General features: G+C 41.6%; 1 protein-coding gene across 1 annotated transcript in view; it reads left to right on the forward strand.

The window, feature by feature from the left end:
• Positions 1-27797, forward strand: part of Bmper (BMP-binding endothelial regulator) — a 262140-nt gene that overhangs the window by 140702 nt on the left and 93641 nt on the right. Inside the window, exons 7-11 of the mRNA NM_028472.2 lie at positions 2415-2514; positions 10056-10165; positions 11789-11929; positions 13861-13965; positions 17652-17697. Coding sequence (NP_082748.1) covers positions 2415-2514; positions 10056-10165; positions 11789-11929; positions 13861-13965; positions 17652-17697 — 502 coding nt within the window. The remainder of the gene's footprint in view (positions 1-2414; positions 2515-10055; positions 10166-11788; positions 11930-13860; positions 13966-17651; positions 17698-27797) is intronic.

The following is a 27797-nucleotide window of genomic DNA, read 5'->3' on the forward strand; positions in this document are numbered from 1 at the left end:
CACCTCTGAGGTCTGATGACAGATCTCTAAGTTCAGGTTTATGTGGCGCTGAGAGAGAATTCTCAGAACAAGTCACAGCCCTTGGGAGATTTTTAATGATTCTTGGTCTGGAAATAATATAAAAACAGGAGTGTATTTTGTGGTATTTCTGGATGTTTTGTATTGGTTTAGGGAATAATCCAACATTAAAGAGGCTCAAAAATAACAAATCTTTAAGAAGATTTAACACGACTTCTTTTATTATTTTCTCCAACAAACAAACAAGCAAGCAAACAAACAAACAAACAGTAATAATAAAAATGATTGGAACAATTAGGGAACATAGAAAGGACAGGGCGGGATAGGGTGGGGAGAGACAAAGCTAATACTGTCTTCTGCTTATGCAGATGGTTCTAAGCAGGGTAAGAGGAAATGGTGACAACTTGGTCTTTCCCCCGAAAGAACCAGGGTCCTTTGAGGCCTAAGTTTCTCTTTTGCTAAGGCCTCTTGAGATATGAGTGCTTTATCTGAGGCAATGGGGAGCTCTAAGTAAATTAGTTTTCTAGCTCAAACCCCAGAAAACCTAGTCTTAGGCATCAGAGGAAGCTCTGGGTAAATGAAGTCCTGGGAGAATGTCCAGGACATGGCCATGCCAAGGACCCCAGAGCCTCAGAGCCATTGAGGAATGGCAAAGTCCTAACCCTACCCCCCAATCATGGGGTTGGCATGGGGTTGAGACTTCTTAGGAAATAGCAAAGCCTTCCCTTCTGGTTTCTGTACGGGTATTGATAGTGTATGAAGAAAATGTCTATTATGGCTTTCTGCCCTGGAATATTTATGGCCTGAAGATTGCTCCTCTATAGAGACTGCTCCTGCTGAGACGAGTCAAACTTGTCTGCCTGATCCAGCTATATACCACAAACCTGCCTCCTTGCTTATGTGTAATAACTCCATCTCCCTGGTCAGCTATATGCAGTAACCCCACTTCTCTAGTCAACTATATATAATAAACACATAGTTCTTCTAGAACCTAGACAACATGGTTCCAGCTTTTCTTCATTTCTTCACTGCCCCTGTTAGATCTGTCTTAGAGGACAAGCAAGGATTTGACACCTGTTGATCTATTTACCAAATTTACTTAACTTTTGAAAAAGAAGACCTTATTCATAAAGTTCATTTGTATTGCATTAGGATAGTCTTTTTTTTTTTTTTTTTTTTTTTGGTTTTTCGAGACAGGGTTTCTCTGTATAGCCCTGACTGTCCTGGAACTCACTCTGTAGACCAGGCTGGCCTCCAACTCAGAGATCCACCTGCGTCTGTCTCCCAAGTGCTGGGATTAAAGGCGTGCTCCACCAAGCCCGGCTCACATTAGGATAGTCTTAATGCCAGTCTTGTGGGTTTGTAGATGTGAACTAACAGGGAAGCATTTTATTTTTTCATGTTTCAGCTTTCTACACATTCAGTTATAACTCACCGAGACAACATGATCCACAGTGGTGGGAGGAGTCTATACCTCTGCCTTCTAGAAGGAACATACAGACTGATAGGCAGAGAAATGAGGAGGGCTGTGGGCCAAGAGGATGAGAAGGAGTGTCAGGGATAAGGAGGGGTCCTTGGTGTTTGAAGGATAAAATACACAAAATATCCAAAGTCTTCAAAATTTCTACTACAGGCCTCAGAGGCATTACCAGCTCTTCCAGTGACAGCCATTACAACCTTATAACTATTAGCGGAACCAGCTTTTGTTGAGTGTTCATCGAGCAGTGAAATTATCCTGAATACTGGCTTCCAGAGCATCCGCCTTTAGCAGCTGGGATGCCTCCTCTGGTCGAACTCTCTTTGGGCCATCCTCCAACATCTGAAAGCTGAGGCTGAGGGTAAATGCTTATTGCAGAAAGATGTCTGCAGAAAGATGGGATCAGAAAGATTAAAAAAAATCTCATCAATTAAGACACCTTTGTGTAGTTAGAGGATGGGTGACAAGAGGTAGTAACCATCAGAACGGTCCCCACATCCTGGAGCCACTTGCATTGGTGGCACCCGTTTTTGTTGCCTTGCTTTATGCTTCTTTGCTTTGAACTGAAGTTTCATATCCTAGGAAAATGGAGATGGTTGGGTTCCCCTAAGTGTATGCCAAGGCAAGGTTTGAGAAAGAAAATGATGAAGAAAAGCGTGTGGGGTCTTGGAAAGGATGATGGCTGCAACCATGTAGCCGAGGGTCATCTTTTCATAGCTGTAATCTGTAAGGCCAACAAGAAAGAGGAAAGAGATGCATGGGGTGGGGTGGAATCCCAGGCTTATACTCACACTGCACAGTCAGTCTAGGGACCAAATCCTAAAAATAGGTCTTGTTTTTGTTCTAGATATCTTAGTTGTATCACCTATGTACACTGACTTTTCTTAATATGCTTTTTTTTCTCTCTCTCTTTTCTTAGGGAGGCAGGACACAGTGCGTGAGAGAAGTCTGTCCCATTCTCTCTTGTCCCCAGCACCTTAGTCACACACCCTCAGGACAGTGCTGCCCCAAATGTTTGGGTGAGTGACAGTTTTCAGATTGAAGAACAATGTAATTTCTTCTGGAAGCTTCTGCCGAGTGTGTGATGTGTATGTTGAGTCGCGGCTTGGTAGAGACAGCTGCTCCTTCTGTGTGAATAAGCCTTGGCTTGAACTCGAGGTCTGCTCAGAAGCTGCTCTACCATCATTGGCTTCTGAAGAGTGGCGTGCAGCTACAACCTGGCTAGTGTCTGGTGGGTTGAGAATGGTGCTGAAGAAAGAGCCTAGCTGAACACCTGACTGTTGGAAGCATGTAGTGAGGGCATTTTGAAGTAAATGTATGGAAGACTGCAGTCTAGAATTACCTGAGAGCCAAAAGCACCCAGAAGAATGGGATGGCAGGAAGTGAGAAGCTTGGAATGAATAATATTTGATACACTGTAGGAGTGGAGTATCTGCTCTCACATGGAGCCTTTACCACAGACCAGGTACTGCATATAGTTTACACCATTGAATCTTCTCAAGAAGCTGCAAAGCATAGCTACAGAAACCAGAACTTTCACATGCCGCACTGGCAGTTACTGCTTTTAATCCCCTTAGAAGAAGGCATTTCTCTAATCTGAAGAGATGCTTAGGAAAGCTGATCACCTCTGGCTTGCATTTTGCTGACTGTTTCTCTGGATCTCTGTATTATTTTGTTATGGTTTCAGGCATTGTTTTCTCCTATCACCACCTCCTGCTATCTTTGTATCCTAAGGTACAATTGAATCAAGGCTCGTGGAGCACATTTCACTGAAGGTTTGCAGCCAGCAAGTGGGATTGTTTTGCAGAGGTGTAGAACGAATACCCTAAAATGGAATCCTAAGCTTTCTAGCTCACAGAAGGCCTTAATTGTTTTGTCTTTGGGAGATTTTCACTGATTGTCTCTTTGATTTGGCTTCAGCAAGGTTCTTTTCAAACCTTGCCCCATTTGGAGCTCTCTCCTCTCATTCACAATTTGCTTTTTCTGACTTATTTTCTTCCTTCACAGATTATCACACCTTCAGTTTAGCTTCTTTCTGTAACAGACCTGCCAAATAAAGGCATTTGTGTTACACTGTTTTCTCCTCTTTTAAGGAATCCTACTGCGATTTCATCTAACAATGCCTGACTTTCTATCTTATGCACAAACTCATACTTTTAAGCAAATATGGCATAATTAGAAGAACAAGAGAGACTTGCTAAATGTACTGGGTTAAAGACATTTTCATGTACTGTGCTTGTTGCCTGCCCACATGTGCCACCCTGAATTGAAACCAGTGTAGTTGATGCTGCCAAGCTGAGGGCATGGTGGAACCCGTGCCATCTAAATGGGAGTTCATCAAAGAGGGGGAGGTGGTTGGACATGGTCTTGCAGATAAATAACACTGATTAAAGCTTTGAAGCAAATGCTGTTGGTGTGCTGAGACTAGTTAGAAGTTTCTCACATGAGGAATGATGGTTGTATTTAGTACACATTTTACTGTTCACTTGTGTTTTTAAGATAGACTACAAAAAGAACAGTAAGTTTTGGAAAATATAAAGATTATAATTCTGCCAAGTGAGACCTTTTTCATCTTTGTGCTGAACCAGAGTGAAATGATACAGAGATTGCTTAAATCAAGCTGTGCAGCCAGCCTCCGAACCACTCCCTAGCATGTTTTGTGTTGGGCCATGATGACTATGGGATTAAAGTGAGATTTTGTGTTCTTTTCTGGCGAGAAGAAACATATCCTCTCAACAACAAAAGCAGCAAAACAGTTAAAGGCAAACACCAGAAAACTTTCTGGTCATTGAAATCTGAATGTAATTCCACTTCTGGCCGATTGCTCTTAGATTTTTCTCTTGACCAGGACATCTGCATGTGGAATACCTCTGCCACTTGGATTGCAGAGTTTCCTTCCTTCCTTTGCTCATTCTCAATGGAGCATCTCATCAAAGATCAGGATACACAGAACAGTCAGGACCCAAGACACCTCTTCATATGGCATAGCTGAGGATAATACTGAAATTACATCACCACTAACAAGTCTAATAGTTATCATCTGCCATCTGCTGGGAGTTTTGATAAGAGCCAGGCATTTTGCTAAGATTTATATCCATAATGCTAGGTGTAATTTACATTTTCTGAGGGGTAATTTAAGGCAGTGGTCACATCTAATTCAGGAAATAACCTGTAGTGCCAGTTAAGGATTCAATCAATTGATCAGTCAATTCATAGATTCTTCCATCATGTATGTGCTGCCCACTGAGCAATCTATCCATTGACGCAGTAGTAGTGAGCAGAGTAAAAATAGTACAAAGAAAAGGCTGTGCAATGATTGAAAAGGTCATGAATCCTGAGAGATGGAAGGACATCCAGTCAGGCAATGTCGACTCCACCCATGAATAAGAGGCATTTTAATTGATTTACAGGCAAGATTCTACATAGAGGCATTATACTATTATTTATTTTTTGAGACAAAGTCTTGGCTGTAACCTAGGCTGGTATTGAGCTTGTGTTCTTCCCCTCTCTTCCTCCCATGTACTAGGAGTATTAGCCTGTATTACTATGCCCAGCTCTTCATAGAGCTTTGTATGTACTTTTAATTTTTATTAGTTATTTAAGAATGCTGTGCAGTGTGTTTTGATCACATTCACACACCTTCCACACTCTTCCCAGATCCACTCTCACCTTCCCCATACACTCAACTTTGTGTCCAAAACAAAACTAACAAAAACCAAAATAAAAAACAAAATACTCCTGGGTGTGTAGTTACACTCTCAGAGAAAACAGACTCTCCTCCCAACAGGTTAAAAAAAAAATCACAATAAATCCTCACCTGTGTGGGATTTCACATCCAACTGCCACCTCCATCCTGGGATTGGGTGTGGTATGGGGCTTGTGCAGGTCTTGTGTATGCTGTCACACCTGCTGCGAACTCATGGGCAGCTTCTTGACATCCCAGGAGACGCTGTTTCCCTACAGTCACCCATCCCCTGCTTTTTACACTCTGTCTGTCCCCTCTTCTGAAATGAGCACAGAGCCTTGGGAGGAGGGGGTATCGTGTATATGTTTCACTTACAGCTGAGCATCCCACAGTCTCCTAGTTTCTAGGCCTTGGCCAGGTGTGGGTCTCTATCAATCACTATCTATTGCGGATAGAAGCTTCACTGATGAGGGTTAACAGATGCACTGATACAGGGGCATAATGATTCGTCCTCAGAAGTCTACTTAACAGCTTTTAGAAAATAATAGTAAACTCTCCTCCATGGCCTATGGCCTGTCTAGCCATGGGTTTTTGGCTTGATAATGGTCCCAGTTATGAGGTTCATGAGTGTGACAAAACCTGAGTCAGAAAGTGGCTGGTAACTTCCATAATAACAATAGTAATAACAATACTACTTCCTGTGGGCAGGTCTTTCCAGGCCAGTCATGAATGTAGCCTGCCATCGTCACAGCTGGGTTAGAGTGATAATGGGCTTTCTCCTCTGGCCATGTGTATCACACCTTCCAGCACAAAGCTAGCAAGGAGGAACGAGACTTCCAAGTCAGCACTAGATCGCTTTTTCATGTTTCATGACTCAAGGCTATGGTGTCTTCAGTAATAGCCCTCCAGTTCTAGAGGCTAACCAGGAACACTGGTGACAAATAGCCTGTCCTGCTTAGGTGTGGGATGTAGGCCTGAGACATCAGCAGGCAACAACTCCACAATTAATAACTCATTCCTGGCCATGGTCTTTTATTTTGTTAGTCTTTAGTATATAATAGAGATATTATTTCTTGATTATATGGTAAATCTCTACTCTCTGTCTCTCTCTCTCTCTCTGTCTCTCTCTCTCTCTCTCTCTCTCTCTCTCTCTCCTCTCTCTCTCTTCCCTCTCTCTCTCGTGTATACATATGTGTGTCTCTGTGTGTACAGAGGTAGATTTCCATATGACTTTTTTCAAAAGACTTTTGTGCTATTAATTCCTTCCCACATTTGCTGCCCTCTCTCCACCATTACCCCACTTTAACCCCTCTGATTCCATTATTTACTTTGAATGATGTGAACAGATCAGTATAAGTTTGTACCAATGTGTTCTGTCTCTATCCACTTGAAAGTCCCATGCTATGGCCCCTTAGTAAATTTTTGAACTCTATGTCCATTCCACATGAAATACAAGTATCTGAACACTCAAAACTAGCATGTACCTATGAGAGAAAATAGGAGGGAGACCTTTGACTTTCTGGGGCTGGGTTATCTCAATGAGAATGATAATTTCCAGCTTGATCCATTATATGCCACATTTTTTTTTATCCATTTAGAGTTGATGCACTAATGAACTAGAGATAGCCTGTCTCTATTCTATGGACATTATCAGCAGAGTAGTAGTAACCATGAACGAGCAGGTACTGCCGTAATAGGATACGAATTCCTTTTGGAATACACCTGAGTTGACCATATGATAGATCTGTTTTCAGCTTTTTGAGGAACTTCCAAACTTCTTTGTCTAATAGCTACATCAGTTTGTGTTCCCGCCAGCAGTGAGTAACTGTTCCCCTTTCTTTATAGCCAAGCTAGCATTTGTCCCAGATTTATTTTTATTTTTATTTCTTTGTTCCTGCTGTTGTTTGTTTGCTTGATCTTTGTCACTCTGGCTGGGATAAGATGGAACTTAAAAGCAGTTTTAAATTTGCATTTCTGTAACGACTAAATATGACGAGTATTTTAAATCATATTTCTTAACCATTTGTATATTATCACTTGAGAACTTTCTGTTTAGGTCCATGCCCTGTTGTTTAATTGAGTTGTTTGGTTCTTGATGTTAATTTTTTTGAGTTATTTGTATCTTATAGATACTAATCCTTTGTCAAATATATAGCTAGAAACGATTTCTTCCCCTTATTTGGACTGCCTCTTTCCACAAGTGATGGTATTTGCTGGAAATCAACAACAATAGAAATGACAGAAAGTATACAAACTTATGAAAGCTGAGTAACTGAAATTGGGTGGTGGAAAAAAATCTAAAGGGAAGGTTAAATTTTGCTAGAATTAAATGAAAACACAAACAACATATTAAAATCGATTGAAATTTATTTATTTATTTATTTATTTATTGTAAGTGTCTGACTTTGGCCATGTTCAGTTGTAAAATTCTTGAGGTACATATAAGTATTGGCATAATTATAAAAGTACTTCAAAGAAGCAGAGTTTTGTTTCACAAGGTTAGAAGCTTATCTCTGGACTGATAGAATAATGTTCAATTTGTGAAAAATTACTAACATTGTTGCTGTACTAAATAATTTTAAAACTGGTTAGAGATGTTTCTTATCCTATATTGTTCTAAATCGAAGAGGTGTCTTGGCAGAGGTAATTATAATGTAATGGGTCAATCCATGTGATTCAGCTAATGGTTTTCTTTCCCTCCCTCCCTCCCTCCCTCCCTCCCTCCCTCCCTCCCTCCCTCCCAACCTCCCTCCCTCCCGACCTCCTTCTCTCTGTTCATCTCTCCCTTCTTTCATTTTTCCTCCCTTCTTCCTACCTAACTTACTTCCTTCCTTCCTTCCTTCCTTCCTTCCTTCCTTCCTTCCTTCCTTCCATTTTTTTCTGAGATATGGTTTTTCTGTGCATCTCAGGCTGTTCTGGAAACTAACTGTATAGACCAGAATTCTGAGATCTACCTGCCTCTGTAGGTGGTAAATAGACTGATATGTGAGTAGTTTGTAATCCCATCTTGCAGGAATAGAGACAGGTGATCACTGAAAGTGGCTTTCTACACTAGCTCAATCATTGACCTCTGGATACAAGTGAGAGAACATGCCATAAAATAGAGCTAAATCAAGAACGATACCTGATGTCAACCTATGGCATCCAAACATGCATGCACACACACATATGCACACACACATGTGCACACACACACATGTGCACACACACACACACACACACACACACACACACACACACACACTTGCATCTACACCTATGCAATGTGCAGATACACTCATCCACAACACTTACATGCCCACTACACACACATATACAAGCCAAAAGAGCATAATGATTATGCTTATTTTTGTCTAATCATGGGATATTTTTGGTTGTATGCTTTAACATTACCATTACAGATAAAGATCATGGCAAGGGACAGTGGTTGTGGATGCCATGTTATGAGTGAAATCAGAGAGCCCAGAGTGATCACACCCAAGGTCATGAAAGCATCTATATATGAGATCCAAAGCATAGCTCACTGTTGTCTTCTGATGTCTGGCCAAATTTTTCTCATGATGAGACCCAGTTGATTTAGAGCTGGGTCTGCTCTGAATCCTTGACCTTTCATAGAAGAAAACAAGTTTTTCTTACCTCCTATTAGTTCTATTTCCAAAAACTGTAATTGTAAAAACAGCATTTAATATGTCTATGGACATTCTGTGCCTACTGATAAAGATTCCACCAGGCCCACAAATGCTGAATGTTAATCTTTTGTAAAAAGAAAGAGGAATGTGGCTATAAATTTGTTCAGTGAACATGAATTATTGGTTTTTAACTTAGTCTTTAATTAAAGTAACATTTCAGAGATGGTTGCACATTGTCTTGTGAGTAGAAACTCAAGTGGTGAAAGGAAGAAACTCAAGTGGTGAAAGGAATAAATCAGAGCCTATTCTTTTTCTGGGAGTGTGTTGGCTCCTCTCTCACCAGTTCAGTCCTCACAGAAGCTGGATATGACATGTGGAATTGGTGTCACCCTTTATGTCACTTGAATTAAGCTTCCTTTTTATGCCTCTGTGTCATTTCTTTCCAGATCTTATATGCAAACATATTTAGACTATTATAATAAAATATGGACTGGGTAACTTTCAAACAATATAAATGTATTTCTAGAACCTGGGAAGTCTAAGAACAGGGTTCCTACTGATTCTTTGAGGTTTTCTTCATAGTTTACTGATGTTTCTCTTGGTGTTCTTCAAACACCTTGGGAGTAACAGAGGTGTTTCTGGGGTCTGATACACAAAGACATTTTAGTGGGAATTCTGCCCTATGAATTATTCACCTCCCAAAGCGCTCCCCTGCTAATATTATTGCTTGATGGTTAGGTGTCAGTGTCTGAGTTTTGTGGGAACACAATCATTCAGACCATATCAGATGCCACTTCACAACAACCCTTAGTATATCTCAATTCTTTCTAACTACAGCCACTCTCTCATTGCTGCTACATTGGGAAATGATATTACTTGTTGTTTAAGGTATAGCAGAATTAGACGTAATGTCTAGAAGTCACCATGTTGTGCTGAAATGAGCCTAACTCCATGTAAGCTTCACAAGGAAGCTTATAGCCACTGTGGTAAGCAGATAGAAACAGGTCATTGAATCTGTAAAGTTCATTGTGGAATTAAATTTTAACACAATGGGCTTTCATGTTGATAATTTTTAGGGGCTTCCTGGTAGACCTGACCCAAGGCTCTATTTTTGTATATCATATTTACCTGTTCTTGTGAGATTGTTCCATGACCCTGTGATGTAATTATTGATGACAAGACGGTAATGTGGGCTGTTTCTGGCTTTTGTTTTGCTTACATTGTACTTATTCCTGTTTCCCTATAGGTCAGAGAAAAGTATTCGACCTTCCCTTTGGGAGCTGCCTGTTTCGCAGTGATGTTTATGACAATGGAGCCTCATTTGTCTATGATAACTGCACAGTATGCACTTGCAAGGTAAGGGAGTTCTAGAGGCTGTGGCACTACCCAATGGGCTTATATTACAGTAAAACTATAGGCAACAGTGATAGCAGTTTGCTTATCAGGAATAACCGTTGCTGGTGGCATCTGAAGAATATGATCATACCCAAGGTTACAGAGAAGATCTGGAAGCCGGCCTAAGGATGCTCTACAATCAAATACAGAGGGCTGTGTTCTAGGGCTCTACCTGAGATGAATCCTGTAGCACACCTGGCAGTGAAAATAACTTTAATTGTATTCAAGAGAAGACAAAGGCCTGGTTTTATAGTTCACTACAGAGATAAACCTGGTCAGTTTCAAAGCCCATGGAAACTCTAATGAGGTGATGCCTGAATTCCATGGATTGCATGATCCTATGTTATATACACACAGCTATATATAAATAGATAGAAGCATCATCATCTCCATGCGTACAACATCACATCAACACTGAAATCTCACAGGCCACAGTTTTCTCTTGGAAGCTGAAACTGAAACTTTGTTGAGACCTGTCACCTTCATGATTCTCCTGCTTGAGGGATAGCCCATTTGCCCACAAATGGGAGCTAATTATGCTATCATTGACATCATCTTGGGTTTTCAGGAAATCTAGGGCTTTGAGACATAATCAAGCAGTGTGTCCCAGTCTTCCAGCAGAACTCGAAGGAATACTTTTCCTGACATTGCCAGGGGCTTATCATAATATGGGTTCATAGACATTTTTGGGAAAGTTGATACTTGATGAGTCATGTATGTCTTAATTCCTATTCTATTCCTGTGAAGAGACACCACAAACAAGGCAACTCTTATAAAAGCATTTAATTTCACACTTCTTTAGTTTCAGAATGTTAGTCTGCTATCATCATGGAGGAAAGAAGATAGTTGAGAGCTTTACATTGTGAATTATAAGCAGCATAGAGAGGGAGGGGGAAGGGAAGGAAAGGGAGAGGGAGGGGTTGGAAGGAGGGAGGGAGGGAGAGAGAGAGAGAGAGAGTGCTTGGCAGAACCTTATAAACCTCAAAACTTACCCGCAGTGATACACCTCCTCCAATACCACCACGCCCCCTAATACTTCTAATTTTTCTCAAACAGTTCATCAACTCAAAACTAAACACACAAATATATGAGTCTGGAGGGAGCATTTTTATTTAAACTACCACAGATGGGATTTGTTATATCAATACTCCCTTCTGTTTGTGTAGAGCTTCCCTCTCTAACAGACTCACTCACGGTTCTTTTTGATTTCTAAGGCAGGTCTGGGAAACCCAAACAACCTCTATTATGTAGAAAATGAAAGAAGGGCAGGAAGAATGGAATCTGTCAGCCCATAATGATCTGGAATTTCTTGTCTCACCGAGGAAGTATGCTGGGGTCTTGAGCATGAAGTTAGAGGCCAGTAGAAGCAAGTCTGGGAGTGTGGTAAACCCTCTCCTGCTATAGATATTAGACAGGAAACATATTTTGAAGTGAATGGAAAGCTTTTTGTATGACATTAAAGCATGGTGCTAGGAGAGTTCGGCTTAGAGCCATTGTGGATTATTAAAGGAGGACTGAGAAAGCTCTGTAGGAGAGGTGAACATCATTTTTAATTTCTAGTCTGCCTTGCCTTTGGGTCTCTAGGACTCAACAATGGTTTGTAAGAAGAAGTGCTCCCACCCTGGTGTCTGTAACAGTGATGAGGATGCCTGTTGTGAAGACTGTCTCTTACGGGTGCCCCCTGAAGACATCAAAGTGTGCAAGTTCGGTAGCAAGATTTTCAGGGTATGTATGAGAGAAGCCATCATGATGTCATGAGCTTGTGGGAGCCATCAAAATGGCCATTAAAAAGCTCTGGACATAATTCAGATTAGAATTTTGCATAATTTATACATTTAAAACCACACATGTATATTTAGTATATTAATTTACAAATGCATATATATAAAATCAGAATATGGAAGATGCCAAATGTGTCAGTGTTATTGGTCTTTCTACATGTCATCAGCCAATGCCTGAGGCTCAGCTCAGCATGCCAAATGGCTGGTATAGTTATGGTGCCCAAATGATTGAGAGCATACCATTTATTTGGGCATGCTAAGTATACCTTGTTAAGATCATGACCATGGCAAGATCCTGATGGATCTAAAACTTGGCACTTTCAGCAAAATCTTACAAATTTCATTTATAAAAAGGCTCAACTGGAAAGTGTTAAGATGAGGATGTTTACCATGTAAGTGTAAGTATATGTTCAAGAGTCTAACTCCAAGGTACTCAAAGGCTTGCTTACTGGCCTTCCAACATCACCTGGCATGTGATCTATACTGTTTTATAGTGATCTTAAGTGGAAAGCTGTGTCATAAGCATTTGGCTTCAGGAAGCAGGTGAAGGCTTTGTTCATTCTATCTCCTCTCTCCTATCTGCTATGGTTTCCTTAAAGATGAGGGAGACTTTGTACCAAAGATGTGCTTGATGATAGCCATGAGCACCTAGGCTCTTAATGCCATGTCAGAGTGGGAGCCCCCTCAGGGTCCCATTCACTGACGTGATTACAGAGAGGTCTGGATTCTTATGGACCCTGCAAGAAAGAAGAAAATGCCATACGCCCATCATGAGAGGGCGATACAGCAAGTTTTCAGAGACACTCATGTAAAATACTCTTTATTCAAAGCTACCATTTGTACCCAGAGCACCAAGATAAAACAATAATGCTCCTCCCATCATAGTGCTTTGAACAAAACACTTTCAAACCTCTTTCTAAAAAGATTTCTTTTAGCATCTGAGGTCTAGAGCACTTTACAGAGATTGTGAGCCCTGAAAATATTTGTCCATAAGTTCGATGCCCTTTACAGACAAATTCAGTTAGTTTTCTCTCACCTGAAAGGCAGCAGGGGGTTGGCAGTCCTTAACATATCTTCAAAAATCGAGAAAGGACAGGATGCACCAAAGATCTTGAATCTGTGTGCCCGGGAAGGATCCTTCATCTTGTCTCTATATCTAACTCTGTTGTCTGATCGTTCAAACTTGAGCCCAGGTATGTATGTATCCTGCCTGATGTGTTCTGGCTGAGCACTGACTGCACACTATAAATCTGACAAGGTCAATGCATTCATTGAGTGCCTTTCTCGCCAAGCAAGAGTCCAGTCTATGTCTCAAAGTGCTATACTACATTTTGGGAGGAGAGTGTAAGCAAGAGTCATGTCTCTAGGGCTGGTCTGTCTGACCTTTGTATATTCATGGGTGTTCACCAGTTGTCTGCCTGGCCACTGAGAATTATTTGAATACCTTCCATTATCTTCCTGTCCTGGGTGGCTCAAGGGCAAGGCATAGCTGTCTTACATCACTGTGTCTAAGCATCTCAATTAACCGTGATGCCTGTTGTATCAAGTATTTCAACTCCATTAATTGAAGGTTAGGATCTGCTCATGCATCAAGTATAAAATTCATATTTTCTTGTCTTCTGGGGTGAAAATTAAAACACATGAGGACATGAGGGGCAAGATGTAAGCATGACTTGCTACCCCCAGAAGAATGCTCTGTTTTTTGGGCCAAGATTTTCCTACCTTTAAAACAGTGTCTGAAACCTTCCCTGACCATTGTGTTAAGTGGTCAGAGTCACCTGACCTAGGCAGCTTAGTCATGCTCTCCTCAATGGCGAAACCATAACCCACTTGCTCAGCTCTCCCTGTAGTTCAATTCTGTGCTGTGTCCTGTAGGATGGAGAGATGTGGTCCTCAGTCAACTGCAGCATCTGTGCTTGTGTGAAGGGGAAGACAGAGTGTCGAAAGAAGCAGTGTGTTCCTGTCAGCAGCTGCCCACAGGTATGTAGGACATTTGGCTTCTTTTTTCTCTGTTACCTTGAGAAATGCACGGCATATGCCATTTTCTGAAGACAACCGGGAATTCCCAAAGCTTACATATATACTGCAAGAGATAAAGCCTGTTGTTCAGCACCCTGATTCTTTCTTTCCATTCCTATTTGGAGTCCAGCCTTGTGTGACAAAACTCTTGTCTCCCTTGCTGCTATCTTCCTGCTATTTATTGACATCTCTCAAACCTCTGTAAACACTTCTTCAGCTTTCTTGCCTAGATCTTGTTTTCTATTTTTGGATTTTCAATTTAACGTCATAACCACATTTTGCTTCTCCTTCCTTCTTTTTTTTTTTTCTTCAAATCTCAGCTTTCCTCTCATAGCTATGGTAATATGATGTGGTTGTTTAATAGGAACTTCCCAAGGAGGATTTCCTTGCCTAGCAGAAGCCCCAACTCCTCTGCAGAAAATTCTGCTCTAGCCCTGCCTCCATTGTAGCCCCACATGGAAACAGCATCCTTATGGAAATACCTCTTTTCAAAAACCCACAGCCCAGGCTTGAATAAAGCCACCATTATCTTCGGAAGCATGGGCTCCATTGAATTCACCTCAGCAACTTGAAACCTTTCAAGGCTTTGTACGTTTTGAGAAAATGTCAAACCTATTTAGTACCTTCCAGTGAATGAAGAAAACATATCCATATATTCAGAGCATGTCCTCTATTCTCCGTTATAGAAAGCTTTTAATTTTATTCACATCTGCTATTATTATAAACAAAAAGTTGCTGTTTTTACTTGAGTGCCAAATGAGGCACAAAAAAACAACAGCTGTTGCCGTTGCACAACTGAATTGGTGGGGAGGGGGGAGAAAAGGGAAAAAAATCCCCTAATTAGTCTTGCTTTAAAAAGCCTCAGACATAAAACTGAAAACTTCCCATAAAAGAAAAAAAAAGTAGGTACAATAAGCAGACTTGATCTTGGGCTGCTTATAAATATTCATTGGGAAAAATGGAATCACATCATTTCTGCCAGTCCTCGGGGAACCCTCAGTGCTAATGAACTCTCCCAGCACATGTTAGTAATAATGGGCTTCCTTATTCTACAAGACAAAACCGAGAAGTGGTGCCAACCTGGTGGCTGGAGTAACTCGCCTCAGCAGGCCACTGCGGGGTTTGCAGCTTAGCTTCTGCTCTGCCACTTGTAGCTGGGTCGGTGGTTTCTGCTGGGAGGTCACAGCTCCTTATGTTGCCTGCTTCTCCCTAGTGATCTTACTGGGTGTGCTACACTCAGGCCAGGCATGTCCGTCCCTCCCAGGAAGGCCTCTGCCCAGCCCCCAGCCCTGCCCCCTCTGCCCTTGCTTCTCAGTGCCCTGACTTGGCTAGGCCCTCCAGGACCACCTTTCTGTTTCTAGGCATCTTTCCAACTTGGTTTCCCCCCTCACACTTCCCCTTCTCAGAGGCCAGCACAAGGTCTTTGGAAGATAGTTTAGCTCTACCATGAAATACCTTAAAAAGAAAAGACAGCAGCTTAGCAGTTTATTTCTCCTTCCCTACATTGATTAGGGAAATTTTAAAAAGAAAATTAGAAAAACTAGAAGGTCTTTGTGCAACCCCCACACACTGTAACCTTTCCAGTTAAAACCTACCCCCTCCCCTTTTCAGAAGGAGCCTATGGTTATAGTCACTATTTGCCCTCCTAGGTAATTTCCAAAGCTCTGGGGGGTGGGACTCTCAGTACACTGTTTCTTAGATAGATATCATGAGTTTATATTGAAGCCATTTCTCTGGTCACAGAAATAAGCTCACTCCCCTGAGACTGTCCACTGAGGTAGGTGCTAAATAGACCCTTCTTCCAGATGAGGCTACAGATCATCCAGACAGCCCAGGCTCTCTGACCTCACAGTCTGTACTTTATTTTTTTCTCTCACCTATTTACTAACAGGAGCAGCTTTACTGAACAAGGGAAATGGCTGTGTCTGGTGAGATATAGCTGCGGGGAATCTCCCAGTCTCCTTTGATTAGAAACATAGCTTTAACTCACACCATTCCAATGGGGCAACCTGCCTTGTCTGAGCCTCTGTGGAAATCATTCCATGGAGCTTGGATGATCTTTGGTTTTGTCCTTGAGGAATTAAACGAGATACCCTTTGGCATAAATTCTCAGCCTGTGGGTCAAGATCTCTTTGAAATGGGGGTGGGGTTGAATGACCCTTTCACAGGGATTATATACCAGATACTATGCATATCAAATATTTATATTATGATTCATAACAATAGCAAAATTACAGTTATGAAGTAGCAAGAAAAACTTTTATAGTTGGGGGCCACCACAACATGAAGAACTGTAATTAAGGGTCTTAGCATTATCTATGGCATGTAGAGTTTAGTATGTCATAGGAGGATTAATTGGTGCAAGAAATGAATGAGACATGGCTTTAGTTCTTTGGTAGCAAAATGTCATTTGAAAAGCTAGTGTGATTATTTCTTTTGAAATATTCAAATCTGCTCTGCAAACCACTCACCAGTGGTGAGCAGAGACTGGGCTCTGGGTCTTTGTCCTGGGCTTGGGCCACATCTTAGTGCACTTTGCTTCCTTTGTTCTCTGTGGAAAGGGGGATGAGGTCACATGTCCTCAGAGTGTCATTGTGAATTTCAAATGAGAGGAAGCATGAGGCACGTACCACAGTCTGTCCTGCAGACAGTTGAAAATACATGTCTCGAAGAACTGTGGCTTAAAAAAAAATCTGTAGTAAAAGAACATGGCCTGCAGTGTCACATAAAATGAAGTTAACTTTCTGTTTCTATCATGCTATGTTACTGACACAAGTTTCTTCACCCATGGAAGGGGAAATCCTCAGCTCAGAACGATTTCGCACTTCTTGGTAACAATGACTATCATATCATTAAGCCTTAAGGGATTGGCTCATTAAGTCCTCCTGAGCAACCCGCTGTTAGGTCATGCAGAAAGTGTTGTTCCTGAAGTGTTCATCAGCTTCTGCTACATTTCCTTTTCCCTGTGATGAATCACTGAGTCAGAGATAAAGAAAGACCATTCTCTGGTACAGGTCTGGAGAATATGTGTTCTTCTTTAAAAAGTGAAAAGATATTTGACTAGGAAATGGCAGTGTATTTCGAGAGCAGAGAGACAAAATGATTCAGTTCTATAGAGTCCGTTGCTTTTTGCTTTGATTGTATAACAATGAGTTAGCATGCCTGATGCTGCAGAGGAGGAAGCTTGACTGAATCTGATCTGTGCTATAACATGTCTGGAGCATGTGAGGGAGCGCTTTCAGCTTGGGTTGCAGGGTACCAGAGAGCTTTTCAGAGCAACAGCAGGAAGAAGGTCCTGATGGTATGGACAGAGTGTCAATGGTTTCCAGTTGTGTGTGTATGCACTTGGCTTGACTATCAATGAGAGAGCTGTGTCCAGCCTGTCTCCCTCTTCCTTCATGAGAAAAATCACACCATACTTTGAGGTATTCTGTTTCTAAGAGGACAAAACCAGGAAAACTTCTGGAGTGATCTTGCCTGGCCTGGACACCTGATGCATTTCACCACCATTCAGACCGTCCAGTTCAAGTGCAATTTGGGGTGATTTCATTGGTTTATCTGGTGTTATACTTTGAAAAAGAGATTTCTCCTCAGCAGACCGTCTCTTAACATTAAATTTTTGGTTTCTTTTTTTCCCTCCTGACCAGGGTAAAATTCTCAACAGGAAAGGATGCTGTCCTATCTGCACTGAAAGTAAGTTCTTTCTCTGGGAAAATGTACTCATAATATTTGTTTAATGTTTTGTGATGATCAGGGAGACCTGGTGTACATTTTCTATAGATTTAATTCTCTGAGTATTAGATGGGCTCGTCCACTGTCCCACTGGTACCCGGTATCAGCTGCCATCCTCTCACAGAAGCTATATTGAAACCACCAGAATCTGCTATTAGGAGACCTCTGGACAATACATGGATAGATAGAGTTTTAAAGAAGAACATCAGATAACTTAATGTGCATTTGAAACTGCTAATAGCATTTTCAGTCCTTGGGGCTAAGCTAATGATGCTCAGTATAGCCAGCCATCCATAATCTCTAGGGCATTTACTTCTTCTTACACCATCAAAGAACTGCACTTCCTCCTCTCTCTCCCAACTCCTCATCCTTTCTCCTGGGCACATTTGATATTGTTGATGGCAATGAACTTGCATCCTGATACTTTTAAATGAGTTCCTGGAGGTTCTATGAAATTGTTGTGACATTTGAGAGCTATCTGAGGCTGCCCTATTAATCTCAGGGACAGAGCTTTGTGTGGGCTTCACAGCAGCCCCGTATGGGGACTTACTTGTGCCTACATCCATTAGGAAATCACCATGTCAGTCCCAAAGTTTACTTGACTTTGAGACAGCTTAATATAGCATGCTATTGAAAAAATGGTGTTAGAAATACATTGTCAAGTTATTTCTGATACATGGTGGTAGTATTAGCCGAGCCAGGAAGTTGATTAAAAACTGTTTTATGAGGCAGTTAGGATTAGAGTAGTGGACTTTTCTGGCATTTGGCAGCAGCTTTTTATCGAAACAGGTTTCTTTTTTTCATTTACCTGAAATCAAAGTTTATATTGCTCCAAGAAACCCTAGTTTCCTCCTCTTTGATTGTTTGGTAACAAATACATAAATATATGTCATTTTATATCTATACAAAACTACATATGGAAAACTGTTATATGTTAATGTATTATATAAATACATAATTATTCTTGCCTAATATATATTATTATTTTTAAAGGTAGTCGTGAAACTTTACAATGGATGAAACTGCTCATTGAATTAGCAAAAAATAAGTTATAGATTTAATAAAATAACCTTCCTTTGAAGATAATGAAGTCATAAACCAGCTCAAGGGAGGCCAGTCATGCATGACAGCAGATTCAGAAATTAATGCAGAAAGAAGCAGCAGTTATGATCAATCAGCCAGTGATTCAAAAGCACCTACTTGAATTATTCCCCTTAATTGTCTCCCAGAGACTCTCTATTTATGGCTGGACCCGAGGCTACCTTCAACCTCATTCCCTTCTCTGTGCGCAGTCTCCACGGTGTACTGAGAACTTTTCAGCCACACCAGTGGACATGTTTGCATTTCTCCATAGAGTGTAGATAATGAAGCAGAGAGAGACTAGATGAAGTATGGACAGACCTCCCAGGAACTTCTGATATTTTGCAGTACACCTCTTTTTCACTTGCATGACACAGATGTATTCTATCTTCTGATTCTCTGGCTATCAGCCTCCTATGAACATGGGTTTTGTGCAGAAACAACCTAAATCTTTAATTGCTCAAATTTTTAAGAGTCAAAATGGTGATTAGTGACATATTTACTAGATTGCATTAGTTTCTCTATTACAAGAGAAACCTAGTGCAAGTTTAATGTAGATTTAATTCTATAGTTATGAGAAGGCCTCGTCCACCTTCATGCAGGCATAAAGCTAGATTTTATTAGTTTATCTATTACAAGCTAGATTTTCCTTATCTAGAAGAATGATGACTTATGAAAAAGTAAAAGAGAAAGTAGAAGACAAAGGAGGACAGCAGTTCTCAATCAGCCATATCAAGTGCTGTGTTGTATGAAGCGTATGAGTGATCCATCCCTTCCATCACCCAGGGAGACAACCAGAGAAAGCCACCCAGCTGGAGGGGCACTGGGAGGCCATGGGCTGCACCTGCACCTGCAGGTCAGAGCTGGAAGCGTGCAGGCATGCGGTTCTCGGCACAAGTCTAAATGATATCATCAGATGGCTATTTCTCAATCTCCCCTGGTGTTCTTTCCATCTGTTTGCCCTCGCTTGCTCTCCAGCCGATCTTCCTTCTCTGCTGTAAAACACATTCTCCTTGGCGAGCCTCGTTTGTTCAGATTCAGTTCAGAGATGGGATAGCTTCCAATTTTTTAAAGCAATGCCCAGCTTTCCATAGTGCATCCAGGTAGACTTCTCCTGGTGTCCCTTAGCCACGGCCTAGAGACCTCCTACTGCGAAATTCCTTTGTTATTATATCTGAGATCTGGAATAAACCTTTGGGCTCATTCTTTCCTCTGCTTATTAGTTATAAAACGTCTTCTGGCATACAGGTTTCTAGAGGGAGAAACCAAGCCCAAAACTTTAAACGAAGGCTGGTGTTTTCTAAAACTAGAAGATTCCAGGGTTTTCAACCTTTGTTTTATTGACAATCTACCCCAGTTTGCTTTGTTTTAGCAATGCCCTGTGTATTGCAAAATATTTAGCAACAACCCTTCCCTCAAAGTGACAACCAATAATGTCCATAGACATTGCCAAGTGTTTCCTGGAGATCAACTAGTGATACTCCAAACAGGGACAGCCACACATATGAATGCAGAGACAAACAGCCAAGGGACAAACACTGATGGCTTACTTACTGTCAGTACCTGCTGATTCAGCATAGTAGGAGGGGACAATGATGCTGCCCTTCTGCTAGCCTACAACCAAAAGGCCTTGAGGTTTATTGAACACGATTTTATATTTCTATTCTCTGGGCTTACATACAGTTATGAAGACATATCCTGGTGGCTTAAAAATTGCTGTCATTGCTTAGAAGCGGGAAATCAAGTGCAGGCTACATTTAACAGTGTGACTAAGTTTACTTCTGCCTTCACTGTATATGATCACACTAATGCTTTGAATTATTCAACATCTATATATGTACATGTTTTATATACTTTGTAAGGAGGCAAGTCTATATACTTACATAAATACATATAAACACACATAAGTGAAATTGATGCCGCTCTCAAATCCTTGCGGATGCTTTTTGATTGTAAATGCGAAATGAATGATGGGCCACTGATGCTCACTAAAATCCTATGTAATTCCTTTCTGCCTGGGTTTGTCTTAGTAGAGTTTGGCATCTTTTTCCTTCGCTAGAGGAAACAAAATAAATTGCTTGCAGTTTATTTTTGGAATGTGCCAGAGAGTTGCAAGTTGACTGCTGGGTAGGAAGCAGCCACAATGGCAAGAAACCACCGTGATATCCATATCAGAGCAGCGGGTAAGGTGGATCTAAAGCTGTAATGGTGATTTTATTAACACGGGGAGTCCTCTTAGAGTCAGGCCCAAGGAAAATTTAAGAAGCATAGCTGCGTCTTAATAACTCGAGACATACCATTTTCCTTTCCAACAGAAAGAACTGAATTGGGTTTGGATGGTTTACTTAAAGTAAAATATTTGAAGTAAGCTAAACAAACTTCATAAAACTTTTGGCAAAAGTGCTCTCTTGCCAAGGTATGAGGCCGTAGCTGGAAGGCAGTCTCTCTCTCTCTTTCTCTCTCTCTCTCTCTCTCTGCTTGGCTGGGTGTCATGTGACTGTGCGTTAGGTGCCAGGAAGTGTCAGAATTCAGGAGGACCACTTGGAGATTACTGTAGCATTTGGTTTATGTGAAATACTCTTTTATAGTGTACTGGCAAATCAGGGGTGGAATCTTGACCTCACCAACCCACAGAGACCAGAATCAGATAAATTCTATGCTGGCTGTGGAGCTCTTTTCAAAGCTGGAAGTAATACTTCAGTGTCAAAGTTTGCACTGATAAGTAGAGTGTGGAGGTGGGGTGGGATGGAGGCCTCAGGGAGGGGGGGGGGCGGGGGGACTGAGAGATGGGTTGTGAAAGAGGTTAATCTCTTAACCAAGTTAGAGGCATCCAAACCCTTTAGGACAGTGTTTACCCACACCCCAGGTCTCACAGATAACTTAAACCCTTTGTGTAGCCCCTTTATATAGCCCGTGCTCAGCTGAGACACCGTCCAAACCCAAAATGCAAGCTTGTAGTTTTGAAACACTGAAGCTGGTAGTGTCTACTGAGCACATATGTAGTCATGATTGAAATAACTTCAGCCACACACATCCCATAAGTCACAGAAAACCCTGAGTTTCAGCAGGAGGTACACAGTCGCCAGGTGACTCTTTATGTCACCCTCAGTGGTTAGAGTCTAGCTGTATGCAGGACAGTGGGTCTGCACCAGCTTATCGTGAGCCCTGGGCCTATTGCCTGTACTCATGACAGCTAGCTGCAGAATTTGCCCCAGGTAGTTTTGTTGGCAAGTCTTTCTATTCTAAGCCCACTGGGATACCTGATACTTTTTAATATGTGTAAATAAACAAAGCGAGTGTGTGGAGACAATAAAGGACAATAATTTAACTTTCTGAATAGTCAGGGGCACGAAGCACGATGAAAAAATTGACTATGGAGCCAACCTATGAAAATTCTCCACCGAGAGAGCCTCTACAGATCAGCAATTCCGTGTTTGAAAAGGGCTTCTGGCCTCTGAAACTTAAGTTCGCTCAGCCTTAGGAGTTTGTCCTTACCTCAGACAAGCAAGGAAACTTGACACTAGGCTCAGGATGCTTATGGAATAAGAAATCTGTGGTGTTGATTTTAGCCCTGCCAGGGAGGTGTTAAGCTTAGTAGCCACTGAAATTTCTGCTAGTGCCTGTGGATCTGGCTCTGACACTTTCTGAACCTTGGCTGGCAGGCTGGTTGAAAGAGAAGCCCCACATGCCAACAGTGGGCCAGTAGAGAGCCCACACAGGAACAGCTATGGGGAAACAAGTCCTTTGCTTTGCTGCGCTTTCTGTTCTAAGAGGTGCTGTCATTTCACATCGGCCTAGAGTGAGACTGAAGCCATTCTTCAAGAGCGAGATCATCTTTAACCTCCACCTCTTGTTACTTTCTTCAGGGTGAGCTGCATAGTGTTACTTCTTGAGAGCAAACACAGTGTAGAAGCAGACAAAGCTGGCATAGTGCTTCTGGGTCTAAGGGTGAGTACTTGACAGTACTCAGTAGCAGAGTAGTTCATTAATTAGCCATGATAACCACCATCATTAATAACTAGCCAACAGGACCAGCGATAGCAACAGCAGTAGACAACCTTTATTTATCATCATCTGCTATATATCCAAACTCTGTCATGGTTGTCCCATTTGATTTCATGTGAATCTCACAGCTATCTTTTGGCCAAGTAATGTCATTAGCTACAGTTTACAGCCAGGGAACTGAGACTGGTTTGGAGGTTGGAGATGGAGCCTGAGTTTCCTCTGTACTGCCTGGCTGGCTCCAAAGACTGGGCTGTAGTTTCTGTTCTTGGCTTCCTTGTCATTTAAAGTTTGATAAATAGTTGCAGCTAAGGAGGGGAAGGGAAGGTTTGAGGATTTTATAGTCCCTGGGAGTTATAGATTGGAAAAGAAATCATAAGAATGCCCTCCAGTGTAATAGCTTTCTCTCTTTTATCACCACCCTGGGATGACAGGATATCCCAGGCCCAGGCTCTCTTCTAGCTTATAGTTGCTCCCCTATCTGCTTAAGGCAGAGTGGAGGTGGTTGTAACCTAAACTTACCTTTCCATGTGTCCTCATATTTCCAGTCCCTCTACTCCATCGTGGCAACTCAGAGGGGGATGTTTATATAGCCAAGTGAAAGTCTTGCTAAATTTTTTATACTAAGTAAACATGTGTATGTACATATATATGCATAAATATTCGACACCATTTTAAACTTGAAAGAACTCTGTATAACTTATAGTAGGGGTGGAAAGAGCAATGTTGATTTCCAAGTTGCAGTTTAATTCATTTTTTTGTTGTTGTTTAGTGCCAGAAAATTATGTGCATCCCTCTGGGATCTTCCTTTCCAGTCCTCAATCAGGGAAACTGAGGCTCACAAGAAATACCCAGTAAGAGAGCTGGTATCAAACCTACACACCTTTCAAACATCCTAACGTAGTACTTATACCGTCTACTACCCTCCTTCAGATTTCATTTGGAAAGATAGATGATGATGATGATGATGATAATGATGAAGATGGTGATGATTCTGAGATACAGCATTATTAAATCATGTATCAAAAGATGGCCTAGTCGGCCATCACTGGAAAGAGAGGCCCATCGGAGGCCCATCGGACAAACAAACTTTATATGCCCCAGTACAGGGGAACGCCAGGGCCAAAAAAATGAGAATGGGTGGGTAGGGAAGTGGGGGGGAGGGTATGGGGGACTTTTGGGATAGCATTGGAAATGTCATTGAGGAAAATATGTAATAAATAAATAAATAAATAAAAGAAACCCAGCCCAAAAAAAAAAAAAAAAAAAAAAAAAGATGGCCTAGTAGGCCATCACTGGAAAGAGAGGCCCATTGGACTTGCAAACTTTATATGCCCAGTACAGGGGAATGCCAGGGCCAAAAAGTGGGAGTGGGTGGGTAGGGGAGTGGGGGGGGGTAGGGTATGGGGGACTTTTGGGATAACATTGGAAATGTAAATGAGCAAAATACATAATAAAAAAAAAATTTAAAAAGTACATCCTTATCTACATATAAATGGATGTTTTACTATGGAGGCACATATAAATTAATTCCACATTTGACCTGACATGCCCACACTGCCACCCTGAATCTTTAAAGAAATGCAAGTATCCAGTTGTGGCTGAATATACTTGGGACCTAGTACCCCCAAAATTACAGCCAAAGATCAGGACAAGTGAGTAAGCGAAGCTCCAGTCTGCACCTGAAAAACATGCTCCATGGAGCTCCCTGTGTGCTGAGCCGAGCTGAGGCAGGTTTGCACCTCTCTTAGGTCACATCTCCTACAAGTGAGATAAGACCAGAGAGGCTCAGCCTCCTGCTGGTGCCATTGCCCATGCTGCAGAGGAGCAGGGCTTATAGCACATACTGTCTACACATTCTGCTATTTAATTCTCAGGATGTTTCTGCCAAGTGGAAGCTACCATCAGCTCCATCAATGAAAGGATCTGAAGGCCAGAGAAGATAAACAGAGAGAAGTCAGCTCATACTGTAATCTGCTAGAACTTAGAACCCAAACTTTAAGCATAACTAACCCTGTGTTCTCTTTTGACGGTATGGTGACTCATGTTTTTGGAGGTATGCCTCTAAATACATGAGATTTACCAGTTTTCTTCTTTCACACATGACAAAGAATTCTGTTTGCAAGCCGTTGTGCCCATTCACCTTCAGAAACACTGTGTTTGGAAAGTTACCTTAACTTTTGTGACCTCTTGGGTTATTTTATATCAGCTCTCATCTTTACAGAGATCTGCAGAAATGGCTCACTGTATGCACAGTGTTTCTTGCTGGTATGCAATTCATATTATTCATGCCCTGCCCTCCAGCCACCTTCCTCTTCTAGGCTAGAGCATGTCTTACACACTGGATCTGCCTTTTGACATCTTGCCTCCTCTTGTGCACACTCACAATCACCTCGACACTCTACCTGTAGGTCCTATCTCATTGTGGTGTCAGTATTATCCAAATTTTGATTTTTTTAAAAAAACAATATTTTTATTAATTATTTGAGAATTACATACAATCTATTTTGAACATATTCTTTCCCCCACTCCTCCCATTACAATCCTTTACACTCCTACTCCTTCCAACCAAAATTTGAGTTTTAACTTTTTCTCTTCTTCCCTCCCTTCTTTCCCTCCCTCCCTCCCTTCCTCCTTCCCTTCCTTCCTCCTTTCCTTCTTTTCTTCCTTTTTTTCTCTCTTTCTTTCTGCTTCTTCCCCACTGAGTACAGTTTGTGTTACCCATCTGGTCCCAGCTGGTTTAGAGAGAAGGGGCTTCCCTGTTAAGATGGACATTTCACTAAAGAAAACTAGCCCTTCTTTTCCCAGCAGCTATCAGCTGCCCATGGCTCTTCACCTGGTGGTGATACTCCAGACCTACTTCAGCACTTCATGCTGGAATAGTATCTGGCTTGAGCTTGTTTGCAGCGGCTTGGGCTCGCAGTCACAACTACTATAACTTAGTATGTGTAACTTCCCTGTTGAATCTGGAAAACACTGTTTCTATCTATGGCTTTGCCTCTTACAGTCTTTACCACCACTCTTTCACATAGCTCCTAGAGTCTTCGTGTGGAAAAGTATGATATGTTTGTCCTAGTCCAGAGTGAGGACTCTAGTTTTTTATTCTCTGCACATTGACTAGTTGTGGGTCTCTGTGTCCATTCCCATCTGCTTCAAGGGGAACCTTCTCTTATGATGGTTGGGAGATGATCTGATCTATGGATATCTGGTGACATTAAGAATTATTTCAATATTAAGTCCATTTAGTGGAATAAAAGTATTGGATTCTCCCCTCTGGCCTATGACCTATAGAGTCACAGGTTTTTGCCTCCTTTAACAATGATGGCTCATGAAACAAGCTTTGTATCTAATAGAGAAAGTGATTGGTTACCTCCGCAATGGCTGTGCTGGTATTGTACCTGTGGGCATACCTTGTCAGGCTCGTTGCTATTGTAGTTTACAGAGTTCACAGATGGATGATTATACTTCTCAGTTGATAGTATGTGTGGTACTTTACAGCACCGTGAAAGTTAGTCACTGGGGATAAAATTCCAGCTGGGCTTCTCCATGTTCTGTGAGTGAAATAGTGGACCTTAGTATTTATCCTTCCCAGGGAGTAATTCTTGTAAGTATTGCACTTGAATAGAATTCACAGTTGCTACCTTTGGTTCCCTACATTATCTGAGTTAGGAGTTGGTTGCAGGGGCTCGTGGCTGTTTCCAAGCACTGTTGATTGACTGAATTCTGGCCTCCACATTCGCCCAGCTGTGCAGGTTTGGAGACTCAAGGCTGTTTCTCATATTTCTGGCATTTCTCTCCCCTGTTGCTAATCAGTCATCAACTCTAGTTGATTGCCTCTTTATGCTGTTTTCCTAATAAATAATTTCCTTTTTATTCCCACGGTGGTTGTACCCTCATCCTGTTGTTTTCTACTAACCCCCATCCCTGTCCCTTCAGTTCTTTATCTACACCACTTCAGAACCCAAATACATCCATCATGAAAACTAGACCACCTCCCTTCATAGCTGAGCTTCCCAAGGTTTGTGTTGTAAACCCCCTGGCATTGAGCAATAGTCCTGAGTAATACCTCCAATGCAGACTCTCTAACTTCATATGTTCAGTTCACACTGAGTGGGGAAGACCTAGACACGTTTCCTCGCTGCCAAACTCAGTGGGCACTGTACGCTTTCAGGAGGATGGGGAAGTACAGAGCATCCCCAACTGGTCTTGCAGAGCTTTTAACATTTTACTCATTGTGATGATCCAACAGGCAGGATTAATGTTTTGTAGGAAAGACATTAAGAAATGTTGATTCTTTGTAATATATTTAAACTTTCCAGACTGGCAATGAATTGCAGGCCAATTTATTTACACAGTATGAGTGTCTCATGTCCCCTGAAGCAAGTCCTTGCTCCAGACAGATCTGTCTCCCACTCTTGTGGTACAAGCTGCTTCCTTCCTTTGTTTGTCTTTTATTGGCATTCTTCCTGTAGCCTAGAAGTCTAACTCCACTCTGGAGTCCCTAATCTACATTTTCTGTCTTTTATGGAGGGACTCAATTCATTATACTCTCACCAGCTCTGTACTTCATATCCTCTTATAGTTTTGCTCACAATCAGAAAAGTGATGCTCACTATAATGTGAGCAGCTCTATTCTTTCAGTGAATTTGTACTGCAGTAGCTTTAGGTAAACAAACCTATGTTACATAAGGAGTTTGTGTCTGCTTTGTTAGCCACTAAGTGGCAAGGTAAGATGGGGTTTCAAATACAGAACTCTCCAAAGGTCCTTAGCATTCTAAGTCTAGACAATAAGTTAATTTAGAGATGTGATATTTATCTCCTCAGTCCAGATGCACAGCTCCACTATAAAAAGAACTATGTAAAGAGAGAAGATAATGTTAGGTCAACTTGTGAGTAGCAGGAGTAGTAAGTATTTCTACAACAAGCTTAGTCTTTAGTCAGCACTTGGGAGGCAGATCTCTGTAAGTTCAAGGCCACCC

This window comes from Mus musculus, chromosome 9, assembly GCF_000001635.26.
Source record: "Mus musculus strain C57BL/6J chromosome 9, GRCm38.p6 C57BL/6J".
NCBI lineage: Eukaryota > Metazoa > Chordata > Mammalia > Rodentia > Muridae > Mus > Mus musculus.